This window comes from Paramormyrops kingsleyae, chromosome 24, assembly GCF_048594095.1.
Source record: "Paramormyrops kingsleyae isolate MSU_618 chromosome 24, PKINGS_0.4, whole genome shotgun sequence".
NCBI lineage: Eukaryota > Metazoa > Chordata > Actinopteri > Osteoglossiformes > Mormyridae > Paramormyrops > Paramormyrops kingsleyae.
Genome location: NC_132820.1, coordinates 6576067 through 6595693, shown reverse-complemented (window position 1 = coordinate 6595693; position 19627 = coordinate 6576067). Strand labels below are relative to the sequence as shown.

The window sequence follows — 19627 nt, the reverse complement described above, 5'->3', positions numbered from 1 at the left end:
ATCATGACTTCTAGCTTAAGCTAAGCCTACCATGTGCCTTAATCGTGTATAGTGCCGTGACTCAGGCTCTGCGCTCCCACACTGCCTTGCAGATTCAGCCCCCCAGGGTCGTGCCTCTAATCACGGTCCCCAGTTGCACCCGGGGGCATTTTGATAAGAGGCGCCTTGGGTGGGGGCGGACAGGACGCGACAGGCTTCACGCCCCGTCCAGATCACCGCCGGCCTGTGGCAGGCCCCAACATGCCGGCACGTGTCAGATGTAGAGTTTATTTTCCGCAGCTCTGAGTCTAGAGGCTTGCTGGGTTCCTCTAATGCACGTGGTTTGTATTTTGCAACCGTACATGCAACTGTTGGCTGTAGAGCGCGTCCAGCGAGACATTCGAAGAAGGCTTGGTTCAACTTCGGCCATTGCCAGGTGTCTCTCCTCTCCCCAGCCAGCAGCTGCCAATCAAGGGATTCCACACGATTTCAGACTCACCCAGCATACCCAAATACCCACCCCAAAATGGCATCCTGGCAACCCTGTAACACACTGTGCTCGTGCCAAAAATACCTTAAATGCAATGGGCACCATTTCTCTTGAACTAAGTCTACTTCTGAAGTCTTAATGAATGCTTTCGATGTTTTATTTATTGCAATATACTTTTCTTTTGTGGCGAAAGTCTAACGGTTAGCCTTTTCTCAGAAGTTGCCCTCGGTTACGTAAGATGAAATGAACTTGGGAAAATGGGTGTGGGTTCAGTGTGAGTGGGTCGGAGGGGGAGGGGCAGGACTATATTGTCAGCAATGGAAACTTCTTGCAAGTCACAGGACTCTTAATGCCATTTTCCTGACCTCCAGATGCGATACAGCCGCTGCTGTTCGATCTGAGCCGAGCCTGGGGTATTCTGGGAAAGACTGGTGAAGGTGCGTCTCGAGGCGGCCAACCGTGAACGGAAATGGACGGACTGCAGGTCATGCTCTGTCACAGCTGCATATAAACCTCTGCCTTAGATGGGCCTATTAGTGACTGCAGCAGTCCTGCTGGGTCTTACTGTTTTGCCCCATTATTCAAAGTTCCAGAACTGGAATTCTGGGACTGCAGGTGTTTCATTCTCGTCCTTAGACACTCCGCGAATTCAGCATAGGAATAACATGATTGCCATTTTTATTAGCATCTTCTGAGAAGTTGTTAGCTTTTTTTTTTTGGCATGTTCAAAGAGTCTTACTGGCCCCCTGACCGAGTTCCAGATTTTAATGGTAATAAAACCTGAGCCCTGACAAACCTTGAAATTCTTACCGTCGTTATTCTTCGGCAGGAACAAGCCTACAAACACTTTTTATGGAAGAATTTCAATAAATGTTTAGCATGAGTTGCACTATAAACTCATTCACGGTACATCAGCCTTACATAAACTTTCCTGGCCTCAGAGTGATATCATGGTGATTATTCATGACAGTAAATGTTAAAGTTTGCTTTATCTGGGGCTAGTTTATTAATCCAGTAATGTGTAGTGGATCCAGAGCAATATTTCCTGTCTATATTTATGTAAATAGGTTACTTCTCTAATATTTAAGCAGTTGACTGAACTAATGTATTCTAATCATTAAATATCAGTGGGGTAAAAAAAAGCAGAGCCTTTTATGTGTTTTGGTGAAATCTGTTTTTTTTTTTTTTCTTTTTGCATCTTAAAAATGGTCGAGTGTACGCTAATGGTCATTTAGCCGTTATTTGATAATGCTTCTGAGAGGCAATTTATGTGTGTGTCATCAAGATGGCATAATTGGATGACATCCGCGTATAGCCAGTGGCGTTCAGTGGTTTTTAACGTTATCCGGGTGGGCGGTCTTTATCCCCATGTGGGAACAGTGATCTTCCTCAGTCTCATTTCCGGGAGGTTCCATCCTGGTCTTATTACGGGAGAGCTGTCTGGTTTTTTCACACAGTCCCTTGGGGCGGGTGATGTTATTTCTGAACCTTGATGGTCGGCACTTGCGTCTGGGTGGTACTTTTCTAAAGTGGGCGGCCCAGGGTGGGGGGGCAAAGTTGGAAGCTAGTCATGGTGTCAGGATGGGGTCAAAGGTGTGAAGCAGGATTGCCTGAGAATGTAGACGGGGTAGTGGAGGAATATGCCTGCGGGTTGCAGGCTGGAGACTGACACTTACTGGGGGTTGGAGGAAGTATCGAGTAGCTCATTGACACGCACGCCGCATGCCTTCTGCGGGGGGGGGGGGGGGGGCAGCTCTCACGCGTGACACTCGCGCTCTATGCCTCTCACACAAGAAATCTTATGGCAAATCTATATTATTCCATGACAAACCTAAAATTAGCCACATCAAAAGCGTTGGAGCAGTTTCCAAACCATACAGACTATTTGCAAGGTAATAAAAACTCTTACATACATGTAAATGCGTGTGCGGGTGTGTGCTTAAAATCTCACTCCAGCCAGCTGACCAACGTCGGCGGCGGCCGGTGATGGGAGGGACTTCCTGGGTTGTCTCTCTGGGTTGGTGGAGGACGGACCTGCACATGCCGACCACTATGTTTATCCAGATGCTTTCCCACGGGACTGTTTAGTCTGAGACCGAACTGTTCCTGCAACGTTCCTCCTTCTGTCCCTTTCCCATCCTTCTTTCAAACCCTCAGACACCATGACCCCCCACCCCCCCGATATTAGATCATATCTCACCCAAACTGTGGTCCGCTATTTAGACTCTGGCCTCCTGAGCGATTTGGGGCACCTAGCTGCTTTCGTATCGCATGCGCATGTGATTTGCTTTTTCTCACTCGCGCGTCGCTTTGGCCAGAATCGCCTGCTAAATAAAAACAAATGTAAGTGTAAACCATGCACCCTTTCTGGGAGAATGTTCCGGGCATTTTTTTTCCAAAGCCTCCAGACTGAGAGGCCGTGGAGGATTTCCTGTCTCGTCGTGTTCAAACCAGCGATTCACTTTCCTAGTCCTGATGAAGCGACTGAAATGAGGAATCGGGAACTAAGTCTTCAGCTGCTGTTTTTTTTGTTAATATTTCGTCTTCGCCTCGCTGGGGTTCCTCCTTGGCTGTGGTAGGGTGTGCGTTTCCTCTCCTGTTGTGCTCTTAAAATGTGGCTAAGCGAGATGTTAATTAGATTACTTTTGTGGCGCAAGACTCTCAGCTCTTGTTTCCACTGGGCGCTGGCCCCTCGGAGCAATGCGTTAAACTCCGATGGCTTCCAGAACCTGGAGGTTGTTGTGAATTTTTACGCTGATGTCAGTCCTTCTCTCATGTGCCAGTTGCAGTTCACATCGTTCATTTTAGACCCCCGAGAAACGGAAGTGTGAAGAGAGTCTGTTTGTCGTCGTCACCAATGAGGGCGCGGGTCGTGTACTGAGGTCACGTCACGTCTGTGGTTGTTCTGCAAAAAATGTCGAAACATTCGCTGGTGCACCGGTCGTGGAAACCATGGGTAACTTTTGGAGCGTCTTTAAGAGTGCATCGTTAAGAACGACCTACAAATAACCGAATGCACACCGAAAAAACTTTATTAATGATATATTAATTAATATAGCATTTTATTAAACAAAAGGTTATCTGACTTTTCCAAAAGCATGAGCACATGACTTAATGTCACCCCTCCCCCATTGTATGAGCTCAGCTTGTTCAGATTGCTAAGCTGAACAATTGTTCATTCACGGCCAACATGCTCGATGTTCCTCATCTCCCTGTTGAACCGGAAAATGGCAGCATCGCCGAACAGGCGGGCCCGATCAGCGTCGATCGAGTCACCGGTCGTGCCGGTGCCGCCCTGCCGTTCCCACAAAGCCGATCGGCCGCCTTTAATGACCATGTGACCTCTCTCATCAGGCCAAGAACAAGGAGACGGGGGTGCTGGCTGCCGCCAAGGTGATCGATACCAATAACGAGGATGAACTGGAGGACTACATGGTAGAAATCGACATCCTGGCATCCTGCGATCACCGGTACATCGTCAAGCTACTGGACGCCTTCTACCACGATAACAAGCTATGGGTGAGTCGGCGACGCGGGAGGGACTGTTCCGGTAGCTGAGAGCCTGGTTAGCGAGTTCCGATTTGTTGGTTGTACCAGTGGTTCTCAAAATGTCGCACATGCCCCACCAGTTGTACCCGGAGCGCCCCCCCCCCCCCCCCCCCAGTGGTATGTAAGACTGTGGTAATTTGTTACCCGTGATCCTGTTTCACTTATGTGGTACTTGGTTTGATCCAAAGTGGTACTTGGTCAAAAAAGTTTGAGAACTGGATTGCTTAGGCAGTACTGAATGTTTCATTTCTCAAAATATTGTTTATTTGTTAAAGCCCTTTGTCACACTCTTTTGCACCAACCCACTCTGGCGAAAAATGATATACTGGGTCAGTGTTCCTCAACCTGGTCCTCAGGAACCCCCAGACCGTCCACATTTTTGCTCCCTCCCAGCTCCCTGTACCAGGTGTTCTGTGTTCTTGATTGGCTGGGAGCTGGGAGGGAGCAAAAATGTGGACGGTCTGGTGGCCCCTGAGCACTGGGTTGGGAAACGTGCTCTAGGTGGTCAGATTAATCATTACTCTTCCTACATTATAGGGAACCCCCGCCCCCTCACGCCCCCTTGTGTCTTTCGTTTTTGGGGGGGGAAGCGCAGGCCTCCCTTCTCCTTGAGTCATAGAACATTCTGGGCCAACGGCCGGCCATCACAGGACAGGACCCCACATGATGAATCACCCTGTTTGTTGTCCACGGAACCGCAAAATGCCGCCCCGATAGTGATATGCCAAGAGCGATGGCCCTCGCCACATGTCCACTGGCATTGCCCACGATTGCGGCCCATTGCCAGCGAGCCTGAGCCCTTACTCAGGATGGGCACGTCTGGATCACTTACACCGTATGAGTGTTCTTGCCCTACAGTAAAGATGTCTCCCTTTTACTATGCTTGCATGCTTTTTTTTTACCATGGTAAAAACAAGGCAACACATCCTGGAAAAGTGAAATTACACAATGTCCCTGTTCCTCTTCAGATTGGAAAATTATTCCAGTTGTTAATGCCTGTTTTAATGAATGTGGTTTTGCTCTGGATTAGTGGTACACGTATTAAACAGTGTAAACTTTACTCTTGTTATGCACTGCCATGTTATGTCATTGCCAAAGCAAACCAGTGAGTTCATGCTTTTAGCATTGCTGCTACGATGATGTGGGAGAAAATGAATGAAGAGCCTTTCTCCACAAAACTCTGAGCGATTACCCCCCCCCGGAATGAACCGCAGGCTGTATATCACTCTGAACCTGCGCTTTGGAACTTATGTGCAAAGTCATAAATTCACAATGTACAGATCTTACAAGTCCCTGGTATGCAAGCAACACATTTTTTTTGCTTTACGCAAAACCTAAATAAGACATGTGGTGCAGTGCTTGATTCCGTTTTTTTTTTTTTTACCCTGTTTATATGTTAAGAAGGCATGGTTTTCATAACTATGAACGACTCTGTGAAAGATGAACAGAATTCCTGGTATTAGGAAGTTTATTCCCGATAAACGAGAAGCGGCTTGTACAAATACGGTTTAGACTTTCAAACCAAAGGGTTTTTTTTGTTTGTTTTGAGACCCCAGCCTTCGTTGGGTTTTCGTTTGCACACTGTAAAGCGATCTGGCGTGTTTGAACTTCACTGCAGCTTCCCCAAGGCGCCTCGAAACCTCGTGACAACCTGGCCGTAGGTCCGGTGGCATAGGGCCACGCCGGTCATCTGTCTGCTTTGGGCGTCACCGCAGGGGGCTTCGTAAGCTTATCGTTTTGGCGTCTCTGTGGATTAAACGGGCACCAAGAAACCGTATGAAAATAATGCGCGAGTAGCGTCTTTAGCGACGCTCTGGGCGAGGTGGCGCGCCAACGAGACGGGATCGTGGGCCACGTGAGACAATGCTAGCCTGCCATCTGTCTCTGTAATAAACGGCGACGAGGCGGGCATGTTTGCGAGTCGTCTTTTGGCAGAGATTGCACATTCTTGCACCCGACCGTGCCCTGGAGAGGGAATTTTTGTCCTCGTTTGACAACAGTGTGCACCGGAAGCACCGAAATACCACGTACTTTTGGATTTTGCCATTTCGAGTGGCTCGTAAAACCGACTACGTGATAGTTCAGTCGGCGATGGAAAGCGAGCGTAGGGAACTTGGCGGAGAAGGCACTATGGCATGAATGTTTGCCTGGTAACTTCTTATTTAAACGTGGTGATGTGTATTTTTTTCAGCAGCGTTTACAAGTCGGTTGACTACGCAAAACTAGCTCCGAAACGTTGACGATGAAGCAGTCGTCACTCCGTCTCTTCCAGGGTAATGAAATACACACGTATGTTCTCGCCTGTTAATTTTCTGTCGCTCTACTCTGTTTATTGTAACCGAAGCTGTTAGATATACAGCTGGTGTTTTTTTTTGGGTTTGTTTGATGCCTAGTAGAGGTGACCCATGTCTCGCCAGAAGTAAAACCTCTTATTGCTTTCAATGCTATCTAAAGATCAGCTCTCATCCCTGTTGTTTTTCACCGCGGTCAGATTGACACGCCTCTTCAGCAGGCAGAAATGCATATCGTCGTCTACAGCGTCTGGAAATGATGCGTATAAGAACCCCACAGTCACGAGGCCGTAAGAAGAGCACAAAAGAAAATCTACTAGTGTAAAATGGAAGATTGGAATAAAGCCCCGATATCAAGAGGCGGCTTATTAAACCAGCCTTCAGCTGTCAACTTTCATCCAAATCAACGTACGTCCCAGGAGCGACTGGTTAAAGGCCTTACTTAGGGGTCCTATAGTGAAATCATTCCGCCAACCATGGGATTTGAACTGATGACCTTCTGATCACAGGCACAGATATTGGATAAGAGAACCTTCACTGTTTGGAACAAACACAAAATGCATAGCTTGCATTGTATAACTCCAGTGACTGGGGTTGCTACTCTAGTATTTGCAACATCTATGTCAGGAGTGTGACAGCAGGACAGTTGGCGTTTTCATCAGGTAGTTATGATAATAATAGTCTGAGTGATAAACAGACGTGTGACGCCGAGAGTGATGTCACCGATCGGCCGCTGTACTGTACGTCTCATCTCCTAAGCCTCCGTCTTTAAAAGCAAACCAACGCCCGCAGTGCTGGAGGTGTGACGGACGGAGGAGAGAGAGGAGTCACCGAGTGTCACCGGGCCCCGGGTCGCGCCATTGTGCCAGGCATGCGGCCCGACCTGCTGAGCCGCCTCACCTCAGTGACATGCAATAATGAGTGGTGACATCTGGAATATTCTAAGAATCTCAGAATCTGAGTTCCTAACAAGGTACTTAATATCCTCCTGTTTTGGAGTGTCTTTGAAAACCTTCCTGAGCATTTTTATTCTTAATAAAAATAGCACCTTATATTTAAATGAGACTTATGTATATTCAATACAGTTATAATATTAATACATTCTGACCCAACTCATAACATTGCACCTGCTTATTTATGTTCATTGTAATGTGATTATGCCTCAAAAATGTCCTGTCCGCTGCAAGGTCTGTAAAAGTCTGACCTGTAAAGATTCTGGGGGTGCGGTTTACTTCCTATGCCGGGATAACGAGCTCCTGAGAGAGCTGTGTTTGTGCGAAGCCTTAGCGGGTGCTAATTGCCTGCTCTGTTGTCGGTGCCGGAGGCATCTCCGTGGGGGGGGGGGGGCGCTCGTCATGGCAACACGGTGCAACGGCGCCGGTCGTCTGAGCAGGTGGTCAGAAGTCAGGCACCTGGTGGACGACCGTACGCGAGCGGCGGTCAGTCTGTGAAAAGGACCCCATTTGTTGCATCTGAAATCTAAATTCATGCGTGATTCAAGTCACTACGACTTTCCCAGAAAAATGGATCATGCAAGCTGATCCCAAAAGTGTCCCTTTACTGTCCCCAAATGCTTCTATCTCACCTCCACCCTACCAGAGTCGGCTAATCATGGATTGGCAATTAGCTCATTATAGTACCTGGTGGTGGAGCAGAAGTAATTTGTAAATATCTCACTCTCCTTGATTGCAATGTATTACAAATCCTGTATTCATTCCCGCATCCCTTACAGAGAAATGCATTCATGTGCGCAGTGTACATTCACTAACCACACATGTGCAATCTGGACACACCTACGGAAAATCATTTGGTCTTCAACAAGATACCGTCCCTAAGCACACGTCTAGGTTATGTAAGCATTGCATTATCTTGTGAACAGTAAAAGAGACAGAGTGCTGTGACAGATGACCTGCCGTCCCCCCCCCCCCCCCCTACAATCCCCCCACCTGAACCCTATACAGCTGGTTTGGGATGAGTTGGATCAAAGAGTCAGAGCAAGGTAGCCGACTTGTGCCCAGAACTTGTGGAAACTCCTTCAGGCCTGTAGGAGAAGCATCCCAGGTGGCTGCATCTGGAAGCTGGGTGAATGAATGACAAGAGTCTGCAGCGCTGCCGTCGAAGCAAAAGGGGGCTGTTTTGAAGAGTATAAAATTTTACAAAAACTTTGAGAAGCTGAACACTTCTCTTACAGTATTCGATATGTATTACTTCGTTGCCTCAAGGCCTTTTACTATAAGGTGAATAACGGAGCTAAAACAGACACAAATGCATTAAAAGCAGGTGTCCAGACCTTTGACTGGTAGCTTGTACCAACCGGACTGTGTATGACTGTTGCCTCATCTTGCATTAACTGTATGTATGAGAGCCATTGACAGCTGAGATGCTACTTGGCCAAAAAACCCTTATTCTGATGCTGTAAGGAATGACTGAGCTGCTCCAGTGGATGACTGGGGCTCCAGTGCTTTATATTTTTACTACCTTCAGCCCTCTAGCCTCCTAAACCTCAGGCAGCATGTTACTATCTCTATGCTTCTTGATCAGATTTCCCAGGAAGAGTCCTGCTGTGCCACTCAAAAAGCAAGACATCTTTCCCCCGAGTAAACGTGGTTGAAAGAGAAATATATCAAGCTATGCAAATACATACCTCTAAGGCAGCATAATTAACACGGAGGAGGAAGTAAACGTTGAAATCGCGAGGTGTCGGATGGCGAAATTATGAGCTCGGGCAAGAAGGGGATTTTACAAGTTCTGCTATGACCTTATTTTTTTTTTTTTAAACATCCTGCATTGTTTCAGATGTAATCTTCATGGGTGTGGTGTGTTTTGGTCGCGAGATACATGCCGTGGTGCGTTCAGTGAGATCAGGACGCGTGCTTCCACCATTTCGTCTTTGTTGAGCCATACGACGTTGCAGTCGCGGCTCCTTTCAGGCTCTCGCGCACCCAGGTGACTCTGAAACCCCCCCACCCCGTGTTTCTGACCCTCTAAAGAGCTGCAGTGTAACCGAAGTTTGCCAGTGACATTTCAAGTGTCTTTTTTTTTTCTCTTTTTGCAGAAACCTCTGATCTCCTAGGAGGTGCCCACACAAAACCCTCTCGTTTCCTTTAGCGTAGTGTTGGCATTTTGCCCACCCCTAACTCCCCCTCCCGCTCACCACGGACCTCATCAGAGAGGGAACAAGCCAGCGTGTGTCTAAAAACAAGGACCCATCTGAAGCTGGTTGGGTCCTTCAGGGCTGATTTCTGCACCTTCTGGTGAATCCCAGTGGCTCGGGGATCCCCAGACAGAGCACGTTTTTGCTACCGGGAGCGAAAAATGTGGACTGTCTGGCAGGGAGCTGGGCGGGATCAAAAACATGGACCGTCTGGGTGGTCCCCGCGGACCGGGTTGAGGAACACTGCCTTACAGTATGATTGTAGCAGGCGTGAGACACTAAACAAACTGATGTCTGAATTAGTTGTGTCAGTTATGATCAGTGAGCGTGATGCATGTGGAGATCGCCATGATAAATGGCTCATCTGGGAAGGTGAAGAACTGCGAAGTCTGTACAAAGGCAACGGGTTCGAGACATAAGCCACAGCTGGAGGTAGAAATACTAATAAATAAAAGTAGCATGGCCTGTAGTGAAGGTATATTGGGATAAACTTTAGCAGCGTGATAAACTTTAAAAGGCAGCATGAAAGTAGCTGACATCTTCTCCTTTTGTGTTTGAGTTATGATGCTGTTCAGACTTTATTGCCCCAGGCTGGTATGATGTATCAGTGTGGAATTCCTGCTTTTTTTTAATAGTGCTTATGGACTTTTGTTTTGTCCCCTGCAGATCATGATAGAGTTCTGTCCCGGGGGAGCTGCGGATGCCATCATGTTAGGTAAGCTGCTTCATCTTCATCGTCACTGTCTGATCAGGTCGCCTCTCACTGGGCAGGTGTATCTTCTGTGTACATGTGGTACAAAAGTGCGAGTGTTGATTGGCTGATTAGGCCGGCATGAATTCTCTCTCTGACACTGAAGTATAACTGGATTTGGTCTGATGCGTCTTCTGGAGTGAATACATCTATGTGTTTAAGCCTGTGACTGAGGTGCACTTTTACTTCTGAAATAAATGAACTCGCGAATAAATGAACTTGTGACTGTATGAAAAATGTTTAGGGAGGAAGCCATTTTGCATAGAAATTGAGATACTAGAAGTTACTTGCGGCATTTTTTTGTGCTTTGTCTAATTTTTCATCTGCGGATTGGCCTTCACCCACAGAGCTGGACCGGGGGCTTACGGAGCCTCAGATCCAGGTGATCTGCTGGCAGATGCTGGAGGCCCTGGACTATCTGCACGGCATGAAGATCATCCACCGAGACCTGAAGGCCGGAAACATCCTGCTCACCCTGGAGGGGGACATCAGGCTCGGTGGGTGGGGTCGTCGAGCTTTGGCCATGGCCCCGTTACCCGTAACCTCTGCCCGGTCTCTCTAGTTATTGCAGTATTTATCACACAAATGAGAAGCTGTGACCTCCCCTTTAAAGGCCAGTTCATTTTGGTCAGATGCTTCAGTTCACCACCAGCAAAAATCGATTATTCCCCTTTTTAATGCCATGCTGCCCCACAAAGGAAAGACAAAGTAAACATCTCAAAACGTTCAAGCAAGATGTGTGCCAACACATCAGAAGCCTTTCTTCTGATTGGATGCCCCCCCCCCCCAGTCCTCGCCACATTCTTTGGCTGCTCTCAGGACCCTGGACGGAGCACCCTACGACAGCCTTGCCTTAGCCTCTACCTCCCGAACACGGCCGCATTGTGTGTCCCATAATAGCTCTCCAAAATGTCAGGCCTAGTGGGAGGTAGAGGCTGGGATTTGAGGCATGGGGAGAAAAGCTATTCTTTCAGGTCGTCCGTTTAATCGCACTCAGTGCTCAAAGTGTCTGCTTTCGGTTAGCGGTGTTAGCCAGGCTCTCCGGTCATGCCCCGCCCTCCAGGTTAGCAGTTTCCTTGTGTAGCCTTGTATTTGTACAACTCCAACCTAAAATAACATGAGCTGGCTATATACTGTAGCTGGTTGAGACCATCCAAACCTACCTGTGGACATTGCCGTATACTCTGTTGATGCCTTATGGGCTTGTCCTTTTCATTGCCCAATCGGCTGTCAAGATTCAACGTTCTTTATTGTCATCTCACCATATAAGGGCAAACGAGGTGGATGTTCGAGGTGGATGGCGATAAAGGCAGGGGTGTAGGAACCATGGCGATGGGAGCAGGGGGAGAGATGTGTTCCCCCTAATATTTAATTAGGGTTTATTCATCCTCCCTAATAAATAGATCCTTGTATTTAAATGATTTAGTTGTCTCTCTCTCCCCCCCCCCATAATATCAAACTCTCTTCTATGCCATTGGAGGAAGTAATGGAATTGATCTCCAAAGTAAGTTACTGGAGGCCCTCCATGCTGTAAAGATTCCAGAATGTTCCAAAGACACAGAGCTCATTTGCTTCAACCAACAAATGACCTAATAGCATCACAGCTTTAAAACAAAACAAGCAGAGGTGGAGATTTCAGATCCAGACAAATCCAGACCAAGATTTTGTTTCAACCAACAGGTTGAGTATAAAGAGTCACAGTCACAGAGTACACACCTGGGGAGCATTTCCCAAAACCATAGTTGCTAATGTTAGCAACTTACATGGTTCGAACTATGTAAGTACGGCGTAGGTGTTTCAAACTACAGTTCTCGAGCTGTAGTTAGAAGCTTAGTTCTGGGTAAATACGTCAGGGATGATGGAAAATGCAGTCTAAGAAGGGTATACTCCCTGTGTAAGTAAGAAATGTAATAATCTTTAATACCTAATAAGGAATAATTTAGCTGTACGATCACATATAATACGAAGTGGCCTGAAAATGTAGTTTGAAATGTAATTGTTGTGTGAGTCTCTGGTCATAAGTACGGTATGATTGTACATTAGATCGACCAAATTGGCAACTGTCTGTAGTGAGCAATAAGGAGACGCCGGCGGACTGCAAAGTATTGTATTAGCACAGGGATGGCTAATTTTATCCAGAAAGGGCCGTTTGGTATGCAGCTTTTCTCTGCAACTCCGTACTTAGAGTAGTGCACAGAGGACTGATCGACTGAAGAGTTCGCACACAACCGATCGAATGGTTATCCCAAAAAAACCTGCAAACACACCGGCCCTTTCTGGATAAGATTGCCTACCCCTGTAGTACCATATGCAGTTAGTGTGCATTGCTTGGTAAAGGATGCTGTGTACCCAGTGGTCATTTCACCACATACAATAAAAAAAATAGAGAAATAATAAAAAATGGTTAGTTTGAACTACCATAGTACGACGCATCGTTAATGCTAACTTCCGTCGTCGTTTGGGAAACGTACCCCTGGTCGGTTGAATCTTGGTCTGGATTTGTTCTCTCTGGGCCTGAAATCACCACCTCCGAGAACAAGATGTGATTCCTATGCAAATTAAATAATTTTGTCGGTAATGATATCAAAAGCTCTTCTTGCACTACAGAGAACTGTCCTTTTCCTTAAATGGCTACCGTTTCTCTCCTCATAGCGGATTTCGGGGTGTCGGCAAAAAACACCAAAACTTTGCAAAGAAGAGATTCATTCATAGGAACGCCATACTGGTGAGTGAAATCATTTGAATATTAGAACATCAATGCATATACAGTATCCCTTGTTTACCAGCTGTTACTTCTCTGTAACCTCATTTCTCGGAGGCCTTTGAGAAATGGTTTCAGGTTTCCGACATCGTGTTACTTGTCGGTGACTTGGTACCATTCCTTTGTCTCGGATCATTTTGGCTCATGTGTATGACTTCACCGAGTCGGTCTGTCATCTCTTAGCCCTGTCATCTGTGGTACAGTATGTTGTTGGACCTTGTCCCCTGATGTTTCACGATGTGGGTCAGGTTTTTTTTCTCTGCGATCATAGTGCAGATTAATCATTGGCTAGCAGCCTCCCGACTTAATGTTGAACTGTATTCCTGCAAAATATATTCTGCTGCCAAGGGAAAGGAGTTTTAAATGTCCGAAACCCCCTATCAATGGGTTTATTTGCTTAGTAAGCGTTTTTTTGCATCTGAATCATAAATAGTACTTGTATTCATAATAGATGCAGATTATGGCACCTCTTGACAGATAATTTTCAAGTTTTATTATAATCGTATTTATTGCTTTAAATGTATTTTTTGTGGGAACATACTTTTCTTGATAATATTTCACCTGATTAGAGAGGCTCTGAACAGATGCTCTGTTTGGTGATGTTGAGCAAGAGACACCTACTATTGCTCTGCCTAGTCCCTACTCAGAATTGGATAGTACTCAGTACTCATATAGGGTGTAGATTTGGATGTAGGTCTGAAAGAATCATTGGTTTAAACGGGTTGGCATGTGGCTCAGCAGGATAGGAGGCTGGCTTGTGATTGGAGGGTCGGCAGTTCAAATTCCTGGATTGGTCAAACGACTTGGGCCCTTGAGCCGAGGCCCTTAGTCACTGGAGTAACTGGGGGTTATCTGACCCTGCTTTTGCAAAAGCAAAAAAAAAAAAAAAAAAAAAAAAGCATGTTGCTATTCAGTTGGGCGATATCTGAGTTTTTTTTACGCTATCAGACTGTCCTGACATTATGCAGCGGTATTTTGATACAGTTTTCAAAAGCAACTAATGGCGAAATTCATGCCCAAAACTAATGACCTTCAGGTCAGTTGTTCAAACCCTGGTGTGAGGACTCTTCAGCCAATCAGTCCTCTAATCGGTCATCTAAATAGGGAGTTGCACTGAAAACCCGCACACACAGCGGCCTTTTCTGGATAAGATTGTCCACCCCTGCCGTATTACCCAAGCCTTGTTCCTATGGATAAAGCCTTTAGCCTCTGCTAAATAAATGGATAATGGCTTCTGCTAAATGATGTATTGTAAATGTTTTTGCTCCCAGAAGCAAATGTACATTGTGATGTCACCTTATCGGTATGTCCGAAGCGTAACTGAAGGTGAGGTGTAAACCCAGAGCTTCTGAGTTAGGCTTTGATGGGTCCTAAGTTTTGCCATATCTATGTCCACGTGTTCAGGATGGCACCTGAGGTGGTGATGTGTGAGACGATGAAGGATTCCCCGTACGACTACAAGGCGGACATCTGGTCGCTGGGCATCACGCTGATTGAGCTGGCGCAGATTGAGCCCCCCCACCATGAGCTGAACCCCATGAGAGTCCTGCTGAAGATCGCCAAGTCTGACCCGCCCATGCTGGAGCAGCCGACCAAATGGTGAGCGTGGACACGCGGAGACCCAAACAACCAGGCGGACACGTGGATGGAGAATGAAAACTAAAGAAGCTTTGGGATGGGGATCTGTGGGGGAAAATGACACTGAACACATGTGGAGAAACTAGACAGCCACAGAAATGTTCATGTGTAGATGAACACAGATGGGGAAGCTGAACCGACTTTGATGTGGAAAAATTGTGTCATTCCTGCAAGTCCACTTAAGTACTTGTTTTCTACTAGCCTTAGATGCTAAAATCTGTGCAGGATATAATGGCAGACTTATCTAGACAAAATGCTGCTTTTCCACCCGGATTAATGTGCCAGCGATTGTGTTTTAAAGGTCACAGGAATTCAAGGATTTCCTGAGAAAGTCTTTAGAAAAGAACCCAGAGAGTCGGCCCACTGCAGCCCAACTGCTTCAGGTATGGGGGTGTTATTTAAGACCAAACTGTAGAATTTTTATTAGGATTTTTAAGTGGTCTTCCTTTTTGCACAATTGACAGGTTTGTCTGGTTTTGTCAGTCGTTGCATATCATAAAGGGGATGATCTTTCTGTATCTGGTGCTACGTAAGTGGCCATACTAGGAGTCAGACTCAAACCTGGGGGGGGGGGGGCGGTTGGGGGTCAGCTGAACTCCTAGATCAGGGGTGCCCAACTCCAGTCCTGGGGGGCTGGAGCCCTGTGTAGCTTAGTTCTTTCCCTGTTCCACCATAAATGATTCAGCTCAAGAGCTGTGTGGTAATTAGCACGAGGAATTGAATCAGGTGTGTTAAACGAGGGGCAACCCAAAAATGTGCAGGGCTCCGGCCCCCCAGGACTGCAGTCGGGCACCCCTGACCTAGATGATCAGGTGGGTGAGGAGGTTTTTGGGAGGGGGTGTGTTAAATATCCTGCCTTGACAGCAGTTTTTGCTTTAACATGCGAGTCTAGTGGGATTTCCTGTAGCGAACTGAAGCATGTAAACAGGAACCTTCGACAGGCTACAGAAATTAGTGCTCAAAACCTAAAGTTTCACACTGAGCCACCTAGTCTGACACACCGCGCAGTTTAGCGGCACTTTGCCACGGTTACGTGCATGTTAGCTAGCGCATGAAGTCTTCTGATATTTTAAATGCGGGCCCCCTTCTGCAATAAGATATTGTAGCTCGACGCCAACTGCAAGTTACGCATCATTCGAATGGGTTCGTTTTGTTGATTAAGTGCGTCTTTATTATTCAGTTAATTAATTGCAGTCACCGGAGAAGTGAAAGGCCTCGCCGGCGTTTTCCGCGCCGATGCGCTAGAAGTCTGTTCTCTTCACGCTCGATCCATTTACGGGAGGGTCACGCGTGCCAGCTGTGAGCAGTCAAGCTGCCAGCAGTGTCAGTTTCCTGAATAATGCATGGGCCCTGTATTACCTGTCCACAATGCGGCAGCGCTCGTCTGCTTTCTGTAACCGGCCTGTGCCAGTTTCCATTTCTAAGGTAGCTAGTAGCATGTCGGCATGAATATTTATTTGTTCCTGCCGGCGGTTTTCCTCCAGTGAAAGTGCCCGCCACTTTCCCGGCTGGTACCCCAGCGATCCCAGTTTGGTGCTGATGTTAACCCTCTTTGTCCCAGCACCCCTTCGTGTCCCCGGTGAAGACCAACCGGCCGTTGCGTGACCTGGTCGCCGAAGCGAAGGCAGAAGTCATGGAGGAAATCGAAGACGACAGGGAGGAGGCCGAGGATGACGACCCGGCGGAGGTCACCCCTGTAAGTAGAGGCTCCCCTCTCCACCTCACTCCATCTTTGTCTTCTTGGACCTCTCTATCACTCCCTTTTAATTAAACATCCTGTATTTCCATGTGGATCAGTAAGGAGCATCAGTGCCGCCGGGGTCCACCTTACTGGCAATACACCCAGCTCTGATTTATGTGCTAGTCTTCTTCGGAGCTCCGTAAATGTGTTTTTACTCTGAGCTTCATTGAACTCCGCCCTGTCCTTTTAAAAATGAATCAACCAGTCTATGGGGTTTTGCATCTCACCTGAAACAACACTGGTTTTCGGTCCTGTGATTCGGCCGCCACTTGTGGGAGTGGCCTGTGTGGGAGTGGCCTGTGTGGGAGTGGCCTGTGTGGGAGTGGCCTGCAACATTGCTGTTCATACCCATGGCGTGTCACGTGCTCCTCCCAGATAACACTGGAACATGCTTATTGTACTATGTGTAATTATTTCACTATCACAGTGCGCACATAATGTACCAGAACCTCGAGTTCGTGTCAGGAGCAGTGATGGTCAATATACTGTAGGAAGGGACCACTTTGAAGGCCATCAGGAAAACCTGGGTTTATTTTTAGACTTTCATTCAGGTTGGAAATGTTGGCACAAACTACCCCCCCGTGCCCGAGGCTAAATCGAGGCTTTCAGCGAGCGCTTGTTGTCCTGAACTAGTTTCCAAATCAGTCTGGTTTATCCCTGTCAGCCAGTGGTCTGCCATTCTGGCCTGACTGCTGACACTTGGAAAGTTGAGCAGATCCCCCCCCCCCAAAAAAAAGGCACTCCAGGCATCTGACACGTTAGTCGGACCTGGGTGACAGGGAACAAAAACGCTGGTAGGCCCAGTCACACGCCTATGACGCTAATCCCACCCCCCCACACACACATAGGCACATGGTCCGTCCCGGGGGCCAAAGCTGATACCCGGAGAGGGAAACGTTTCGTGGCGGAAGGCCATTGCTTTAATTTGTCCCATTACCTCCCTCGAGACGAGTTAAGTGTGTTTATCCGAAGTGCGATATGAATGAAAGGCTGATTCAGACTAGCCGGGCCACATTCCCTCCCCCCATCTAGGTGGCCACATGTAATGGAGAAGTTTGGCCACAGCACAAGAAGTTATTCTGCATGTCTATTGGATTAGTTTCTGTTATTTCACGCTTTTGTGTTAATCTGCTAAAGATATGCCAATTAGTTGAATGCTGATACGGTGGTGAACCTGGTGTCGACGGCTGCTTGTTGTTTTTATCCAGGCTCCTTGCAAAGATCCTTCGGAAACCAGTCAAACCAGTCTGGAGGGTGACCGCACCGCTGGCGTGCCCGTCAAGCTGCCAGAGGACGGGACGAAGGCCCCGGACCTGAGCGACCTGCCTAACAAGCTGGAGAATGGCCTCCCCGATGAGGAGGTCGGGAGCGGAGACCCCGACAAACCCGAGAGCGACTCCTCGGAGAAGACCGCCAACTCCGACTCGGGGATCGAGGACGGGAAGAGCACCCCAACATCTGAGGAGGGCAAATTGGTAGTGCTGCCCGAAGCGGAGCTACCGTCCTCGCCATCGCCCCCTGCAGGAGGCAAGGAAGAGTTGCATGATACACAGCGCCCTCTTGACCATCCTCAGGCCTACGAGGTCCAACCTCATCCCGAGCAGGTCCGGAACTCGGGGGGCGGCGGGATCCTGGAGTACTTGGATAACAGGCGCATGCGAGGCAGCAGCAGCGGCTCCAAGCGCTACTCGGACACGGGCAGCCTGTGTGAGAATATGGACATGAACCTCAACCTCTCGGGGGACATTTGCGTTAACAAGGAGAGCGGCTCCATATCTATCAAGGTGAGGGCACATCGTCTTAGGAAATCTTGTCCTAGGGGGTTTGGCTGGTGTGTGGGTACTCCCTGGGAGGGGGTGGTAAACATCAGGGCACCGCCCTTTGAGGCCACAGTATTTACCAGGCCTTCCCACGTTCCGAGCCAGCTCCGTCAAAAGCCACCTTGTTGAGGGAACTTAAGGAGGGAGAAATGGGCACATGGGCTTGGGCCCGGGCAAGGAGACCAGGAAAAGACACGTTCTGAAGCTTGAGTTGGGTGGAAACATCTGACAAAGAAAGCCCTGTCTTCAGCTTTCATGGGGAGGGGAAAAAAAAGTGAGGATTTCATTTCTGTTTTCAGTAGTCATGCGGCAGGACTCAAGAAACAAGCCGTCCTTTACGTTCCGTCCAGAACAGGAAATGCAGTGTTGTGAAATTGCTCATAGTACATAAGCTGTAATGTGTGGATCATTCCTTCCATAAGAGTCTTTGGTTGTGTCGCTTTCACAGTGTCGACGCCCTCTTTGAATTAATACAATGTTCTCCATTCATCTGGGCCAGTAGATGTTTTGTCTTGACCTTTATTTTTCATTGTTGTTAGTTTTCTATACTGCCATTGTGATTGGCCGTTTCTGGTCAGTTATGGGCCGCCATCTTTGGCATTCCAATCACAGCGTGTAGCTAAATTCTTTCATTCGTTAATCTAGAGCAGATCATTCGCCGGTTCACTCAATCATGTCAAACTCGCATGGTTAATAAGGGTTCAGGTCGCAGGAGTACAATATGCGACGCATTACTCAAAAACGGGCGGGTTTAATGAGGGGGCTCGTCTGGGGGCCTTGTGTTGCTCAGCGGGTTAGGCTTCTATGCCAGTGATCGGAAGGGCGTTGGTTTGAATCCCGTGCTCAGCAGAGTAGCCACATCTTTGTTGGGCCCATGAACAAGGTCCTTAATCCACCCACCCCCACCCCCCCCCCAAACAAAAAACGCGATCCAGACCTCATGCTTCGCTCTCAACTCTTTATGTACATGTTTTAAAGGAGAGCAAGATGGGATATGCAAAAAAAAAAACATTCCAATGTACTTGTACTCATGCGTGTGCAAATGGCAGATGGTGGTCCTTCCGTGAAGCGATCACCCTGTGAAGTAGCAGCAGAGTAGTGAGGCTCCTGGGGCACGTGTACACTGCGAGTGTTTACACACTTGTTCACTTGTAAAGACACCAGTGCGTTGTCTCCGGGCAGCATCTCTGTGAGACTAGCCAAGCGGTATCCCTAGTATGCGGAATATTGGCCCACGGGAAATACTTGCCTGCACGGATGTTTATTCAGCTGCTTCTGGTTTTATTGACACTTCATTTTCACTCGTCTTACTTTATAGTATCTCTTAAAGTTGTCCCGCATAAAGCTGTGAATCTTTACCAGACTTTGCGAATGATTCCAGTATTAGTGACACATCAAGCGATGAGTAAGATTTCACTGCGGGCCTGGTTCTTCTGGAGGGAAGTTCTTGGGT

The 19627-nt window shown here is 47.7% G+C and overlaps 1 protein-coding gene across 1 annotated transcript in view; it reads left to right on the top strand.

The window, feature by feature from the left end:
• The window catches only part of stk10 (serine/threonine kinase 10), a 29711-nt gene that overhangs the window by 3783 nt on the left and 6301 nt on the right, over positions 1 to 19627 (top strand). Inside the window, exons 2-9 of the mRNA XM_023803569.2 lie at positions 3824 to 3988; positions 10130 to 10178; positions 10562 to 10711; positions 12867 to 12939; positions 14380 to 14574; positions 14915 to 14996; positions 16175 to 16309; positions 17563 to 18138. Of these exons, the coding sequence (XP_023659337.2) occupies positions 3824 to 3988; positions 10130 to 10178; positions 10562 to 10711; positions 12867 to 12939; positions 14380 to 14574; positions 14915 to 14996; positions 16175 to 16309; positions 17563 to 18138 (1425 nt within the window). The remainder of the gene's footprint in view (positions 1 to 3823; positions 3989 to 10129; positions 10179 to 10561; positions 10712 to 12866; positions 12940 to 14379; positions 14575 to 14914; positions 14997 to 16174; positions 16310 to 17562; positions 18139 to 19627) is intronic.